At 46.5% G+C, this 15,519-nt stretch overlaps 1 protein-coding gene across 1 annotated transcript; it reads right to left on the reverse strand.

The window, feature by feature from the left end:
• Window positions 1–507: 507 nt before the first annotated feature.
• On the reverse strand, window positions 508–1,446 carry LOC308671944 (olfactory receptor 5J3-like; the record flags this gene model as incomplete). Its single annotated transcript, XM_081334449.1, has 1 exon — window positions 508–1,446. One exon carries the CDS (start codon window positions 1,444–1,446, stop codon window positions 508–510), a length of 939 nt encoding a protein of 312 aa, XP_081190575.1.
• Between the last annotated feature and the right edge of the window lie 14,073 nt (window positions 1,447–15,519).

Consider the following 15,519-nt stretch of genomic DNA (forward strand, 5'->3'; position numbering starts at 1 on the left):
TACAGATTAAATTTCTGGAACATATTATTAAAATGGATTCTCATCAAACCTAGAATTTTGAAGGATTCAAAAAACTATGTCTAAATAGCAATATATACAGCTAAAGTATTTGACACAGTCTGCTCTGTGAACTGTAATATCAACTGCCTTGGAAATGTCTATGGATTTGAATGTGTCAGATCAAGACTTTTTTACAGAATAAACCAACAATGCCATTTCATACGCAATGAAGAAAAAATATTAGCAAGATAAAAGAAATTTGGAAGATTGAACTAGATTTTCCTATATTATAAAATCATTGGGTCTTAACATTTAAGACCCAATGATTTTATAATTTTTAAAGAAATGTTAAATGTATTTATTAAAAGCAAATATATAATTAATACTAGAGCTCTAGGAAGACTATACAGCCTAGTGATTTATTGTTTAATAAGACACCATGCTAAAAACCATTTATTACTACAACAACTTTTATGTAAAATTAATTTTGGCAAAAGGCAATGACTCTTAAAATAATCGCAAATGACATTTTCTTCCTAGGATATTTCTGAAGGCACCCCTTACCTCCTGGTTCCTCATGCTGTAGATTAATGGGTTGAGCATGGGGGTCACCACTACATAGAACAGTGAGGCCACTTGGTCTAGGTTATAATCCTTCCTAGAGCTTGGCCGTGCATACATAAAGCTACCGCAGCCATAGAAAATGGTGATAACTATAAGATGAGATGTACAAGTGGAGAAAGCTTTTCTACGGCTCGTGGCAGAACGGATCTTTAAAATGGTGATCAGGATATAAGTGTAGGAAGTGAGAACAGTCAGGCTTGTTACTGTTATATTGAGCCCTACAAATACAAATAACAGCAGATCGTTAAGACTGACATCTGAGCAAGAAAGAGCAAGAAGGGGAGGACCCTCACAATAAAAATTCTTAATGAAGTTTGGGCCACAGAATGATAATGTAGACATAGCGGTTACGTGTATAGAAGCATTAATGATCCCAGCAATATAGGAAATCGCTATCAGCCAAACACACTTTCTTTGCGACATTGTAAATAAGTAGAGTAGTGGATTGCAGATTGCCACATAGCGATCATAGGCCATCATAGCTAGGAGGTAGCACTCTGTGGTGGCAAATAGGGCATAAAAATAAAGCTGAATAAAGCAACTTGCAAAGGAAATTGACTTCTTCTCTTTTAAAAAATTGGATAACAACTTTGGGGTCACCGTTGTTGAATAACAGGTATCCAGAAAAGATAAACTGGTAAGGAAAAAGTACATTGGTGTGTGGAGTTGAGGACTGGTTCTGATTAAGACAATCATGCCCACATTTCCCATCAAGGTAATGACATAAACAGCAAAAAATATCACAAAAAGGATCAGCTGCAAGTCAGGGTCCTCTGTCAACCCAGTGAGTATGAATTCTGTCACCCATGTGCTATTTCCCATTAACACTGTGAAAATAAAAGAAATACAGTACTCAATATTACATGTTCTCTAAATATTTCACCACAACTATTTTATGTGATCAGAAATAGGATCTTGGAAGCAGGATTTCAAAATTATATTCTAAGAAGATAAAACAGGGTATCCCACTCTCAGTATTCTGATGATATATTAAGAAACATGGTTTATTCATGATTATTATTGAAGAACAATGAAATTGAATGCCATAAACAATAGGAAGCTAGCATTTGTGATCCAAAATAAGTCCTTAGAAGGAAGACTTGGAATTATATGTATAAAGAATAACTACTCCATCATTAATACAGAACAATTTTGAGATTCTTACACTATCCTGAAAGACCCGAAACATCCTCAACTTACCCAATTATTCTGAACTCAACCACATCTACAATAGTTTAACACATTCCTTCTTTTCTGGTTGTGGGTGGATTGCTTCTATGTGAAATGAAATTCTTTGTGTAGAAATCCAGATATATTCCAGCTTCAGCTGGCTCTAGGTCTTCTTATTAATTTGGTCAGAGCTCTTTCTTGGCTATCTCTGAAAGAATATTTTCTACTGGGAAACCCTGGTATTCCCTAAGTAGTTTTAATCTTAGAGAAATGCTTTCTAGAAATTGCAGCTGCATGGTAACTTTTAGTTCCTCACCTGGAAGCTCCAATTATTAGATGCTGAATTAATATGTTTCCTTGAAACTTTTATTCTACAGTTGAGAAGTTGAAATGCAGTTGAAGTAATTATTTTTTTATTAATTTTTTACAATAAGAATCTAGTGCTTCATGAACAGTGTGTTGTCTTGGTTCATATATTTAAAACAATGATAATTTCTACAATTAATATGTTGGTTGGTAATATATTTCTTGATCCTCTCTTCTTGCAGTAATATTCTTCTTTTGTCTACATTAAACAAATATAATTCTTAATATTTTCAGCATATACCAAGTTGAATATAAGCATTTTTTAGTATTTATGCATATAATAATAACATCATCATATAACATGTTTTTTAATCAGCTTGTGTTTCCATTGTATTTATAAAAGTCATCTTATTAAGTTGTTATATGTATTGTTTTCAAGATTCTTGAATTTTAACGTTTGTTAAAATCAGCTCTTTTGAAGTTGAATTGGTTGAATTATTTTCTGTTGCTTGTGTTTGCCTTATATTGCATTCCAGTATGACGTGTTCACTTTCCCCCAGGGTTCTGGCTACTTCAACTCCCTCTAGGTAAAGGTAAAGTTTCCCCCGCACATGCATGCTAGTCGTTTCCAACTCTAGGGGCCGGTGCTCATCTCCGTTTCAAAGCCGAAGAGCCAGCGCTTGTCCGAGGACGTCTCCGTGGTCATGTGGCCGGCATGACTAGACGCCAAAGGTGCACGGAACGCTGTTACCTTCCCACCGTAGTGGTCCCTATTTTTCTACTTGCATTTTTACGTGCTTTCGAACTGCTAGGTTGGCAGAAGCTGGGACAAATAACAGGTGCTCACTCTGTTACGCGGCAGTCGGGATTCGAGCCGCCAAACTGCCGACCTTCTGATTGACAAGCTCAGCGTCCTAACCCACTGAGCCACCGCATCCCTTCAACTCCCTCTATCACTTCTCTATTAGTAAGAATTAGGTCTAGTATAGCTTTACTTCTAGGTCCCTCCTCTACCTTTTGGATGATAAAGTTTCGGCTAGGTTGGTTAGGAATCTGTTTGATCTCCTGCTCGCTGCAGAGTTTGTCTCCCAGCTGATATCTGGGTGGTTGAAGTCTCCCATTACTACTGTGGTATGCTTCCTACATACATTTGTTAACTGGTTGGCAAAGAGTCCATCTATTTCTTCTGATTGGTTGGGTGGCCTGAGCTCAGACTGGTGTATTTTAATGCCAGATCCGTTGTGAACAAGGCTCCCCTCGTCCGGGAATTGATCGAGGAGGAACAGGCGGATCTGGCATGCATTGCGGAGACCTGGTTGGGCCCAGAGGGCGGTGTCCCCCTGGTTGAACTGCGCCCTCCGGGTTTCTGTGTGCTACACCAGCCTCGGGCTCAGGGCAGGGGCGGTGGGGTGGTGGTGGTTATACGGGAGACCTTATGTCCGCGGGAGACCACTGTTGTCCAGATAAGCAGGAGTGAGTCCCTTCTCATGAGATGTGGCCCTCGGGCTCAGTTGGGCCTCTTGCTAACATACCTGGCACCCAGCTGTGTAGCAATGGCCCTGCCTGAGCTGCTCGACACCCTCTCAGTGTTGACGGTGGAGTTTCCCAGACTTATAGTTCTGGGCGACTTCAACCTGCCTTCCCTGGGAGAGTCGTCAGAGTTAGCTCAGGAGTTCATGGCTTCCATGACGGCCATGGACCTGACCCAAGTAATTCAGGGCCCGACTCATGGGGCGGGTCACACTCTTGACCTGATTTTTCTATCTGGTCAATTGTTGGATGATCTGGGAGGGGGCTTGCCAACTATTGTCCCCCTGTCATGGTCCGATCATTATCTCCTGCGGCTGGTCTTCCGCTATGCCACCCCTCGCCGCTGGGCTGTGGAACCGACCAGGTGGTTCCGTCCCAGGCACCTAATGGACCCAGAACGGTTCCAGATGGTGCTTGGGTCTTTAGCTAGCTCCCTCACTCACAGCCCGGTCGATGCCTTGGTGGATGCCTGGGAAAGGGCAGCCACCAAGGCACTCGAGCGTGTTGTACCCTTGCGACCCCAGACCCGGCACAGATCCCATTGGGCCCCATGGTTTTCTGTGGAGCTCCGGGAGATGAAGCGTCGGAGACGGGGTCTAGAGAGCGGTTGGAGATCCACCCGGTCTGAATCTGACCGATTGCGACTAAGAGCCTTTACAAGGTCTTATCTCGCTGCGATGAGGACGGCGAAGTCTAATTACTTCGCTGCCCTCATCGCGTCTGCAGATAATCGCCCAGCCGCCCTGTTTAGGGTGACTTGCTCTCTCCTTAATCGGGAGATGAGGGAGGATCCCTTACAGGGACGGGCTGAGGAGTTTAGTCATTATCTGGTGGACAAAATCGCTCAGATCCGGACCGGTTTGGACTCTGACTGGGCAGAGTCAGGCATGGAGGAATCAAGTGGTCTTGAGCATGTTATCTGGCCTGAGTTCGATCCTGTTTCCCCCGATGACATGGACAGGATCATGAGAAGGCTGAGCTCCACCACTTGTTTACTGGACCCGTGCCCCTCCTGGCTGGTTTATGCAGCTCGGGAGGAGACATGAGGCTGGTTCCAGGCAGTAATATCTGCTTCCTTGAAGGAGGGTATCTTCCCTGCCGCCTTGAAGGAGGCGGTGGTGAGACCCCTCCTCAAGAAGCCTGCCCTGGACCCGGCTGTTTTAAATAACTACCGTCCGGTCTCCAACCTCTGCTTTCTGGCGAAGGTTGTTGAGAGTGTGGTGGCGCATCAGCTTCCTCTGTTCCTGGAGGAAACTGATTATCTTGACCCGTACCAATTGGGTTTCAGGCCCGGGTACAGCACGGAGACGGCATTGGTCGCACTGGTGAATGATCTCTGGCGGGCTCGGGACGGGATGTTCCTCTGTCCTAGTCCTTTTAGATCTCTCAGCGGCTTTCGATACCATCGACCATGGTATCCTACTGCGGCGTCTCAGGGGGTTGGGAGTGGGAGGCACTGTTTTGCGGTGGTTCTCCTCCTACCTCCTGGGCCGCTCGCAGTCGGTGTTGACGGGAGGGCAGAGGTCCGCCCTGAGATCTCTCATTTGCGGAGTCCCTCAGGGGTCGGTCCTCTCTCCCCTCCTGTTCAACATCTATATGAAACCGCTGGGTGAGCTCATTCGTGGTTTCAGGGTGGGGTATCATCAGTACGCTGATGATACCCAACTTTTTCTTTCCACCCTGAACCAACCCAGTGATGCACTCGACGTGATGTCCCGTTGCCTGGAGGTGGTCCGGGTTTGGATGGGGAGAAACAGGCTTCGTCTCAATCCTGCCAAGACTGAGTGGCTGTACATACCGGCATCTCAGGTTAACCAGGTTGTTCCATCACTAATGATGGTGGGTGAGATGTTACCCCCCCGTCGATAGGGCTCGCAACTTGGGCGTCCTCTTGGATTCACGGCTCAATTTTGAAGACCATATAGGAGCCGTGACCAGGGGGGCTTTTGCCCAGCTTTGTCTGGTGCACCAGTTGCGGCCCTATCTGGACCGAGATGCCCTATGCACAGTCACCCATGTGCTCGTGACCTCCCGGCTAGACTACTGCAACGCTCTCTACATGGGGCTGCCCTTGAGGACCACGCGGAGGCTTCAACTGGTGCAGAATGCAGCCGCACAAGTTGTTATGGGAGTTTCCCGATACTCCCGTGTAACACCTCTTCTCCGTGAGCTGCATTGGCTTCCGGTTGCCCTCCCGTTGAGATTCAAGGTGCTGGTGATGACCTATAAAGCCCTACATGGCATGGGTCCGGATTATCTAAGGGAACACCTGCTGCCGGCATCAACTTCCCATCGTCCTGTGCGCTCCCACAGGGAGGGCCTTCTCAGGGTGCCGGCAGTTAAGGAGTGCCGGCGGGTGATCCCCAGGGGGAGGGCATTCTCTGTGGGTGCGCCTGCCCTTTGGAATGATTTACCGGTGGAACTTTGGACCGCCCCCGATCTGCGTTCATTTCGCCGGGATCTGAAAACCTGGTTTTTTGATCTATCAGGCCTGGACTGAAGGGGTTTTAGCTTTTAATATTGTTTTAATTGTTGGGCTTATGTAATTTAATCTATTTTAATTTATATTATTTTTATATTATATTTTATGCTGCCCTGTAAACCGCCCTGAGTCATTCGGGAATAGGGCGGTATAAAAATTTAATTAAATAAATAAATTAAATAAATAAATACTCCTATAGCAATGTCACTTTTTCCCTTTTATTGACCCATATAGGTTCTGGAGGGCTTTTATCTTTGATCATGTGCATTTCTGTAGATAAGTAGTATTTTCTTATATATATAGTGCAACTCTCCCTCCTCTTTTGTAGTTCTGTTTCTTTGTATTCATCCATCAATCCATTCCAGTCATGGGTTTTATCCCAACAGGTTTCTATAATGCCAACTATGTCATACCCACCTTGTGTACTATTGCTTCTAGTTCACCCTGTTTGTTCCCCAAGCTTTAAGCATTAGTATATAAAAAAAAATAAGACTTTTATGTCTATCCATGGATATGTTTCCTGGATCTCCTGATTGTTGCTTGATTCCCCCCCCCCCCAGCACTGCTTTCCTCTTTGTTTCATTTGTTTTCTTGGGATTTATAATTGGTTTTGAGTTCTAGATTAGGGTTTTTCAACCTTTTCAGAGAATGTACCAGTTTTAGGATATAGTAATATATGAGTACCACCAGTTGTCTAGCAGGTGGTCATGGCCGGCTCAACGCCACTCACTGGACACAACTGACTTGAGACATCTGGGTCGGAACAGAATAAGTTGCACTGGCTAACTCAATGTGGGGACAACTCGGTGCCCCACAAACTCCCTGCCTCCCCAAACTGCTAGCAGCCAAGCACATGTACGCACACACACACACACACACACACACACACACACACCATTCCAGGTTTGGGGACTTTTATTCACAGAGGAAGGAGAGGGCCGTCTGCCAAAGCCCAGGCATGATTGGCAATTTGCTAGCTCAGATATGGATACAAGTCTCCAAGCTTGGAATGTTTGTGTCTGTTTGTTTGTGTGTGTGTGTGTGTGTGTGTGTGTGTATAGCATGCTAAAGAGATGTTCTTTTCCCAATCCCAGACATCATCCAGTGCCCCTTCACGGCAAAGCAGGAGGTGGAGGACGTTTGCAGGAAGCAGTTTCCTCCGAGTCCAACTTCTGTCTTGACAGATCTCTAGAGAGCAAGAGGAGACAGCAGGGGAGCAGTGCTCTTGGGTGCTGCACAAGGGAGGCTGGCACTTCTCAAAAGGGAATTCTCATTTCTAATCGTGTGTGGTAAGGATGCTGGCTTGTTTTGTTGGGGCAGTTTTCCTTCACACAGTTCCCCTGCCACCCCTCCTCCACTCCAGAGATCTGCAGTAGAGACAGAGATCTGGAGGGCAAGGTGCAACCTCCATATTGGCCACTTCTACCTCTCCAAGCCCTCCTTGATTAAACATATATTATGTATAAATTAAAACAGCCAAAAAGAAAACTTAGTTAAATCATTAATTACAGCTCTTCACATATTTTCTGGAAAAAACACCTTTATTGACGTTAGGAAGGAAGAGCAAACTTTATTAAGGAACTCCTAACAGGAAGGGAATTGAAGACTGCTTTGACTAGGAAGCAGGCGAGACAGCGAGTTAACAGTTTAACTCTTTATTCTGAACCAGGCAACAAACATAAGAACATGACATCTATTTATACTGGCAGCTGTCGGAGGTTTGACCAATCAGGGGTGAGTCCGTTCCCGCGCCGTTTGTTTCCGCCAATCGGGGCCGTCAGGTTTTGACAGCTCGGAGCTGTCATCGGTAGCGCGTGTTGAGCTGTCAGTCGGTTGGCGCCTGCGCAGTTCGGCCCGGCAGCTTTTGACAGCTGTCAAAAGCTGCCGCGGTTTTTACCTCAGTCCAATTACTTCTATTATAACACGCTGTGTCAATATATAACAATAAGTAAATACACAACACCCCTTACCCCTCCCTCTGATCGAGTTGATGTTTCCCCGACTGTTTCTTTTTCGGGTTTCCCCATTCGAAGTCTTTTAGGTAGGTGGGAGGTCTTTTTATTCTTCCGGAGCATCGGGGGTTTGTCTCGGTTGGTTGTTCCCTTTCCCCAGGGGCTTCTTGCTGAGGGGGCAGGGGGCATGGCTCCGGAGGTTCCGCGTCACTTGGAGCGGGGTGTTGAAATGGTATATTCCGATCGGGGGAATTTTGGCGTGCAGGACTTTGCGGTGGTGCTTCTGTCAGCATTTCGTCGTTACCCCTTTCCCCCATGTTTTGAGGACTGCGACGCCGAAGTTGGTCGATGTGTCTGCGGATATGGATATTATGCCCAATGTCTATGATGTATGATAGGGGGCCCGTTTGTTCAATGATCACCCCCTGTGTCCATTTGTCGCTCCCCCCCCGTAATTCCTCGCCCAGACAGCTTGCCCTGTGGTGAGAGTTCTATGTTGGAGGGGTGGTTCTGGGTTTGGAGGGGATCTGTCAGGATGTAGACGGTCTAGTCTGGTAGTTAATCTTTTGCCCCAGCGGAGCTCCGCTGGGGACTTTCCAGTAGTTGTGCATGGGGTGGTATGTTGTGATAAAAGGAATTGAGCCAGTCTTCGGTGCCAATTGCCGGAGATAATTTTCCGCAGTGCCTCTTTGGTTGATTTCACCATCACCTCTGCCAAGCCGTTCGCCGATGGGTGAAAAGGAGCCGTGGTGGTGTGTCTAATAGAGTTCGCCGTTGTGAAACTCTGGAATTCGTAGGAGGTAAATTGGGGGCCGTTATCGGAAACTATAACATCTGGAAGCCCATGTGTTGCGAATAACCCTCTTAAAACTTGTATTGTGGCAGTTGAAGTTGTGCTAGTTACTGGTGCCACCTCTAGCCATTTCGAATAGCTATCCACGACTATTAAGAATGATTGTCCCTGGAATGGACCTGCATAATCTATATGGATACGAGACCAGCGTGTCTTTGTAGTTTCCCATCTGTGTATGGGAGCATGTGGCTGGGCGGCTCTAACTAGTTGGCAGGAATAGCAGCCGGCTACATGTGTTTCAATTTGCTTATCTAATCCTGGCCACCAGACATAGCTCCTGGCCAGAGCCTTCATTTTGATGGTCCCAGGGTGCCCTTCGTGGAGGCTCTCTAACACCTTGAGTCTGTGTTTGTCGGGTATGATTACCCTGCTGCCCCATAAAAGACATCCCTGATGGGTGGATAATTCCTTTTGCTTTAAAATATAAGGTTGGAATTCTGGGTCTGGGGGTGTGTATTGCCAACCAGACGTGACATAGCCTAGGACTCTGCCTAATATCCTGTCTGCAGCAGTGGCTGCGGAGATGTCTTTAACAGATAATGGGCATTCTGGCAGGTCTGAGATAGCCAGTATCCTTCCAGCTGGTGCTGGGTCTGGGTCGACTATCGGTTGGGGGAGTCTGCTAAGGCCATCAGCATGGCCCATGGCTTTCCCTGGCTTGTTTTCTAAGTTATATGAATAGGCTGACAGGAAGGTAGACCATCTCAGGATGCGGGGAGATAATATTTGTGGTGTTAGTTTGTTTACTGTAAAAAGTCCTAACAGGGGCTTATGGTCAGTAAAAATGGTAAAGGATCGGCCGTATAGGTAATCATGAAATTTTTTTACGCTGGCTACAATAGCTAAAGCCTCCTTGTCAATCTGAGCGTAATTACGCTCAGGTTTTGACAGCGTTCTGGAATAGAACGCTACAGGTGTCTGTTTTCCATCTTTAGTTAAGTGGCTTAGGACTGCTCCGATGCTGTAGGGGGAGGCATCGCAAGCCAGACATAAGGGCAGCTGTTCGTTATATAGGGCTACTGTTGTGTTGCTGGAGAGTAAGTTTTTTAATAGATTAAAACTTTTATCATGCTCTGATGACCAAGTCCAGGGGTTGCCTTTGTCTAATAGCCTATGTAAAGGTTCAGCAATGGAGGCTTTATGAGGCAGGAAGGTATGATAAAAGTTAACTAACCCTAGGAAGGCTTGAAGTTCTTGTTTATTTTTAGGGGTTGGTGCTGCTTTGATAGCTTTAATTTTTGTTTCAGTGGGGTGAATTCCTTTAGCGTCTATTTTAAAACCTAAGAACTCTGTTGAGGCCACCCCGATGGAGCATTTGTCTCGTTTTAGTTTGAGACCAGCCTCCCTGAACCTAAGGAGCACTTTTGTTAATTTGTCAGCTAGGTCTTTTTCAGATTCCCCTGCAATTAGGACATCGTCGAAATAAGGACAGACCCCGGGGATCCCTTTAAGTGTTTTTTCCATGATTTCCTGGAAGATCCCCGGGGCTGCAGAGATGCCGAATTGAAGGCGGTTGATTTTAAAAGCTCCCTTGTGGGTGACGATTGTCTGAGCTAAAGCAGTGTCAGGGGTGACAGGCAGCTGTAAATACGCCTGCACCAAGTCCAACTTGGCAAATATGGTGCCTGACTTAATGGCCGCGAGGATGTCTTTGACAGCCGGGACCGGGTAGGCATGTGCATTTAGTGCGAGGTTGAGGGTCGCTTTATAATCGGCACATAATCTTATTTGGCCATTTGACTTAACTGGGGTCACTATGGGTGTCTCCCACTCCGCCCCTTCTACCGGTTCTAGGACTCCTAAGGTAGTTAATCGGTCTAACTCAGCTTCTATTTTTTCCCTCAAGGCGAAGGGAACTCTTCTAGCCTTGATTCTGACAGGCATTACATTCAGGTTTAGTTTAAGTGATACGGGCGGTCCAGTGTACTTCCCTAGCGAGCTGTCAAAGACGTCCGCGAATTGAAGGCAGACGGATTCTAAATTTGACAGCTGAATGGCGTTGACACCTGTCAATGCTATCCCTAGTGCCTCAAACCAGTCTAGACCTAGCAGGCTGATTCTGTTTTCTTGGGTTACAAGAATAGGGAGGGATCCTTTAAATTGTTTGAACTCCACGGGGACGGAAGCTTTTCCCCGGAGTTTAATGGGCGTTTTCTGGAAGTCAGCTAGGCGGAGTTTGGTGGGTCGAAGGGCGGGCCGTTTTCTACTTCGGTTACAAATGTCCCTGTAAGTTTGCCACGAAATGAGTGAGACGGAGGACCCAGAGTCCACTTCCATCTCACAGGGAATTCCCTGAATCAGAACGTCCACCTTGACTTTGGGCTTAAGAGTGCTGTGGACTGTATATTTTTCCGCCCTTCCCCTTACGTTAAGCACTAGGTTTCTGGGACTGTGCCTGGCTCTGGGTGTGTGTAGGGTCATACCTGCGGTTGTCACCTCCAGTTCGTGCAGATTTTCTTGGCTCCGGCTGCGGCACACGGCTTTGAGGTGACCTGTCTTTCCGCACCCGTGGCATTTGGCACTGCGGAACCGGCACGTTGCTCTCGGGTGGCTTCCGCCGCAGCTGGCACACTTAGCCCTGTTTGGTTGGAAGTTAGCGCCCCTCTGATTGTTGGCAGGCCCCCCCCTGTAGTTGCGATGCAGCTTGAGCTTTTCGAACCGCCGCTGTACCGCATCGATGTCCATGGAGGCGTCGTCATCTTCGGGACCGCTGAAACCGCCGTCCTCCTGGTGCACGGACCCACTGGGCCCGCTGTCAGGTAGACGTCGGTTGTCACCGTGGCTGTCCTCGTATGCAATGACTTCCCTCACCACATCGGTCATTGTCATTTCTGGCTTGGCGATTAGCTTCTTCCTCAGCCGTTCGTCTTTGAGCCCTATGACGATCTGGTCCCGGATTCGGTCTTCTAAGTCCGGGAACCGACACCGTCGTGCGGCGTGTCTGACCCGGGTTATGAAGTCATTTGCTGGCTCATCAGGAAGCTGTAGTTTCCGGGCGAAATTTACTCTCCAGAAGAGTTCTGACTTGAGGGGCATGAAGTATTTGCTCAGCCCCTCGGTCAGGTCGGCGTAGGAGATAGTGGCGATCGGCTCAGGGGTGAAGATTCCTACAGCGGCATCATATACGGCGGGCCCGCTGAGCCAGAGAAGGGCGGCTGCCTTGGCCCGGTCGTCCGTAATCTTCTTAACCACCAGGTATCCTTCTACCTGGCCCAGATGAGACTCCCAGCCTTCTGGGTGGCGGGTATTGAATTCTCGAATGTGGCCATGGTTCGTCATGCTGCCTATAACTGTGGGTGCCGCTGCTTGCTTTGAAGGGAAGTTCGGCTTCCCAGTGACTTCGGCAAGTGACCAGCTCGGCTAAGGGAAAAAATCTCTTCTCCCCTTAGGTAGTGACTTCAGCTTAGGCAAGCAGGCATCCCACCTTCGTCGCCAGTGCTTTGACTAGGAAGCAGGCGAGACAGCGAGTTAACAGTTTAACTCTTTATTCTGAACCAGGCAACAAACATAAGAACATGACATCTATTTATACTGGCAGCTGTCGGCGGTTTGACCAATCAGGGGTGAGTCCGTTCCCGCGCCGTTTGTTTCCGCCAATCGGGGCCGTCAGGTTTTGATAGCTCGGAGCTGTCATCGGTAGCGAGTGTTGAGCTGTCAGTCGGTTGGCGCCTGCGCAGTTCGGCCCGGCAGCTTTTGACAGCTGTCAAAAGCTGCTGCGGTTTTTACCTCAGTCCAATTACTTCTATTATAACACACTGTGTAAATATATAACAATAAGTAAATACACAACAAAGACCCCAGAAGGTCTCGTTCTTTCTAATCTGCCTTCCCTTTGAGCCTTTAGTTCTCATTATTTTATTATTATGTATTTAAGAAGATCAAAGGCCTGCGTGGCTTAAGATACTCACCTTAAAATTAGAACCCAGAAAAAATTAGTTAATCCACAATACCGCCCTAGGAAGAATGAAGATAATCTTCGGGCCCTGAGAGCATGCAGGTATCCAGTCAGAATATTACTGGCACACTTGTCAGCAGCTGGAAGTGCATAAGTCCATGTACTTCCCTTCCCTGTCTCACAACTCAATCCATACATCCTGTAATTTTCAGATACATCTTTTTCTCATAAGCTCCTTAAAAAACTCACAAAGTATGCTGTAAAATAATTCTAGCACTCCTGAATCCCTTCCCCAAGTGGGAAAGGAAAGTTCACAGCCTGCAGATTGCTAGCAAAGTCATCAAGGGATGTAGTTATTGCTGCTAAAGTCGAGAATAAATAACGAATCAATTTTGCAGCTCTCTCTTATTACTACATCCTCTTACCTCCAGAATGTGGCCTGGGACTGCACAAAGGGCTAGGCTAAAATCTGGTTGAGTAGTATGCAGCCAAGTGTTCAGTACAGATCTTGCCAATGTGATTTTAATAGCCCAGGAAGGGATGGGAAAACCCGAGGAAAACTTTACAGCCAATAAACCATGGTGGATTATGCTTGTTTTGCCCTAGTTTGATTCTCCTCCCCAGCAGCAGCTTATCGATTTTAGAATTGCATGGCCACAAAGACAGAGGCCTTCAGCCTCCCAATTCCTGCTTAGAGAGGGATTTGCATTTCGGCAAGAGTCAGGCCATACGCCCCCAATCAAAGGAAAAACCTGAATCAGTGGGCCAGAAGGCAGCCCAGCCCCTCTGTTTCCTTCTCCCCGCTCCCTGGGCATAGACGCAGTTGCTGCTCCTCGCCATAGCTAGGGCAGGACTTGCAAGTACCTCTATCCGCTTTGTCTTGCCGGCAGCCCTGACTAAAGGCCGAGCGCTCCAGCCTCATACAGCCAAGGAATGGGACAGCAGCCAAGACTTCAGCAGATTTGCAGCTTGTCCGGGGCGCTCAAAGGCTGCCCAACTTTATTCCAGAATTTTGGGGTTGGAAAGCACAGGGCTGCATTTGCAGGCCTGGTGGCACCTACTGAAAGGCCTCCTGCTTCCCTGCCCCAGCTACCTCCTTCAGAGCCTTCCTGATGCCGACGGACCTGCCAACATACGTCCGCTCACTTCATTCTGCAAAGTGCACTCACCCAACACTTCCCATTCTCAAAGAAACATCCCTCCAATATCCTCCCCATTCACACACACACGTTCCTCCAAATCCTTCCCATGCTCACACATACATTCCTCCAAAATCCTTTCCTCTTTCTGTCTCTGTCTCTCTCTCGCTGCTTCTGTGAGAAAAGCCTTTTCTCTTCTGCCTCTTTCTCTGAAGTCTTTTCTTTTCTCCCTCTCTGCCAAAACTGCCTCCTTTTACATCCCTTCCTGTCTCTGCCCCCCCTTCCTTTCTCTTCTGGGTGTGCCGGAAGTGCTGATCCTGGGGCCTTTGTCTTACCCCAGCAGCAATGCAGCTCCCGAGGACTCTCTCAGGGCAAGTCCTGCTCTACGCCACTTTGGCTCATTCCCTCCCCAGCTACACTTGGCTGGGCTGGGCAGGGCTGGGTACCACCTGCCACATGCCAATGTTGAAAAGCCCTGTTCTAGAGAGTCTAACGGTTGGTCACCTTTCCCCCTCAATTTTAATTTAAAGCCCTCCCAATGAGTTGGGCCAGTCTTTTTCCGAGTACATTTCCCCCTGTTTTCGTGAGGTGCAGCCCATCCCTTGCCAAGAGTCCTTTGCGTAGGAAATGCAGTCCATGGTCCAGGAAACCAAAGTATTCTTGGCAACACCAACCGTTTAGCCAGTGGTTTATTTCAAAATTCTTTTTCCCCTCAATGGGCATTGGCCTTTTGTTGGGAGTACTGATGAGAACACTACTTGTGCTCCTAGCTGCTTAACTTTATTGCCTAGTTGCTTATAGTCTCTCAGTATTGTGCTCAGGTTCTTCATTGTGTCATTCGTCCCAATGTGAAGGAGTAGGAGAGGGTAGTACTCTGTGGGCCTAATTGTTTTGGTTAGGTTCTCAGACACATCTTTGATTATAGAACAGTACTACCACTTTTTTATTAATTGATCGTTGAAACTTGATCTATGATCATTGATCATTTATTAAGAATAGTAATTACAAACATAAAACAAGCAACAGGTAAGAGATAGGTGCTTAAGAAGTATGTACAATGAATGAATGAATATATAAAACAAGCAAGCAAGCAAACAAACAAACGAACATTCTTTGGGTTTATTGGACTCAGTGGAAATGTTGATCTTACATTGGAGATGTAATATATGCAAAGCTAAATCAGTAAACATGCTTTTCTTTTATTCTTGATACTGTATCTCCTTATTGGTTAAACAATCTTATAAGGTTTCTGATAACAATAGCATTTTATTAGGGTTCTAATATAAGAAGATGAAAATGTAAATATCTCATTGTTTTTGTAATTATACTCCCAAAAGATTGGCCTTTTAAAGTGAAGAAATGCTGACTTTGTTCTAACTCTGAAGAACTGATTTTCTGTTTCCCCCCCCTTCTGAGCTCTGTCCTTAGTTATTTATGAAAAGCATCGAAATAGGACTATTCACCACAGCCAACTTGCCAGGGGACAACTCAACACATACAAAAGTTAAATAAATTTAGATGGAACTGTGGTCAGTAATGCTAAAATAAAGTAAGTCAATCCAGAAATA

This window comes from Vipera berus (genome assembly GCF_964194415.1).
Source record: "Vipera berus genome assembly, chromosome: 1".
NCBI classification, from domain to species: Eukaryota; Metazoa; Chordata; class Lepidosauria; order Squamata; family Viperidae; genus Vipera; species Vipera berus.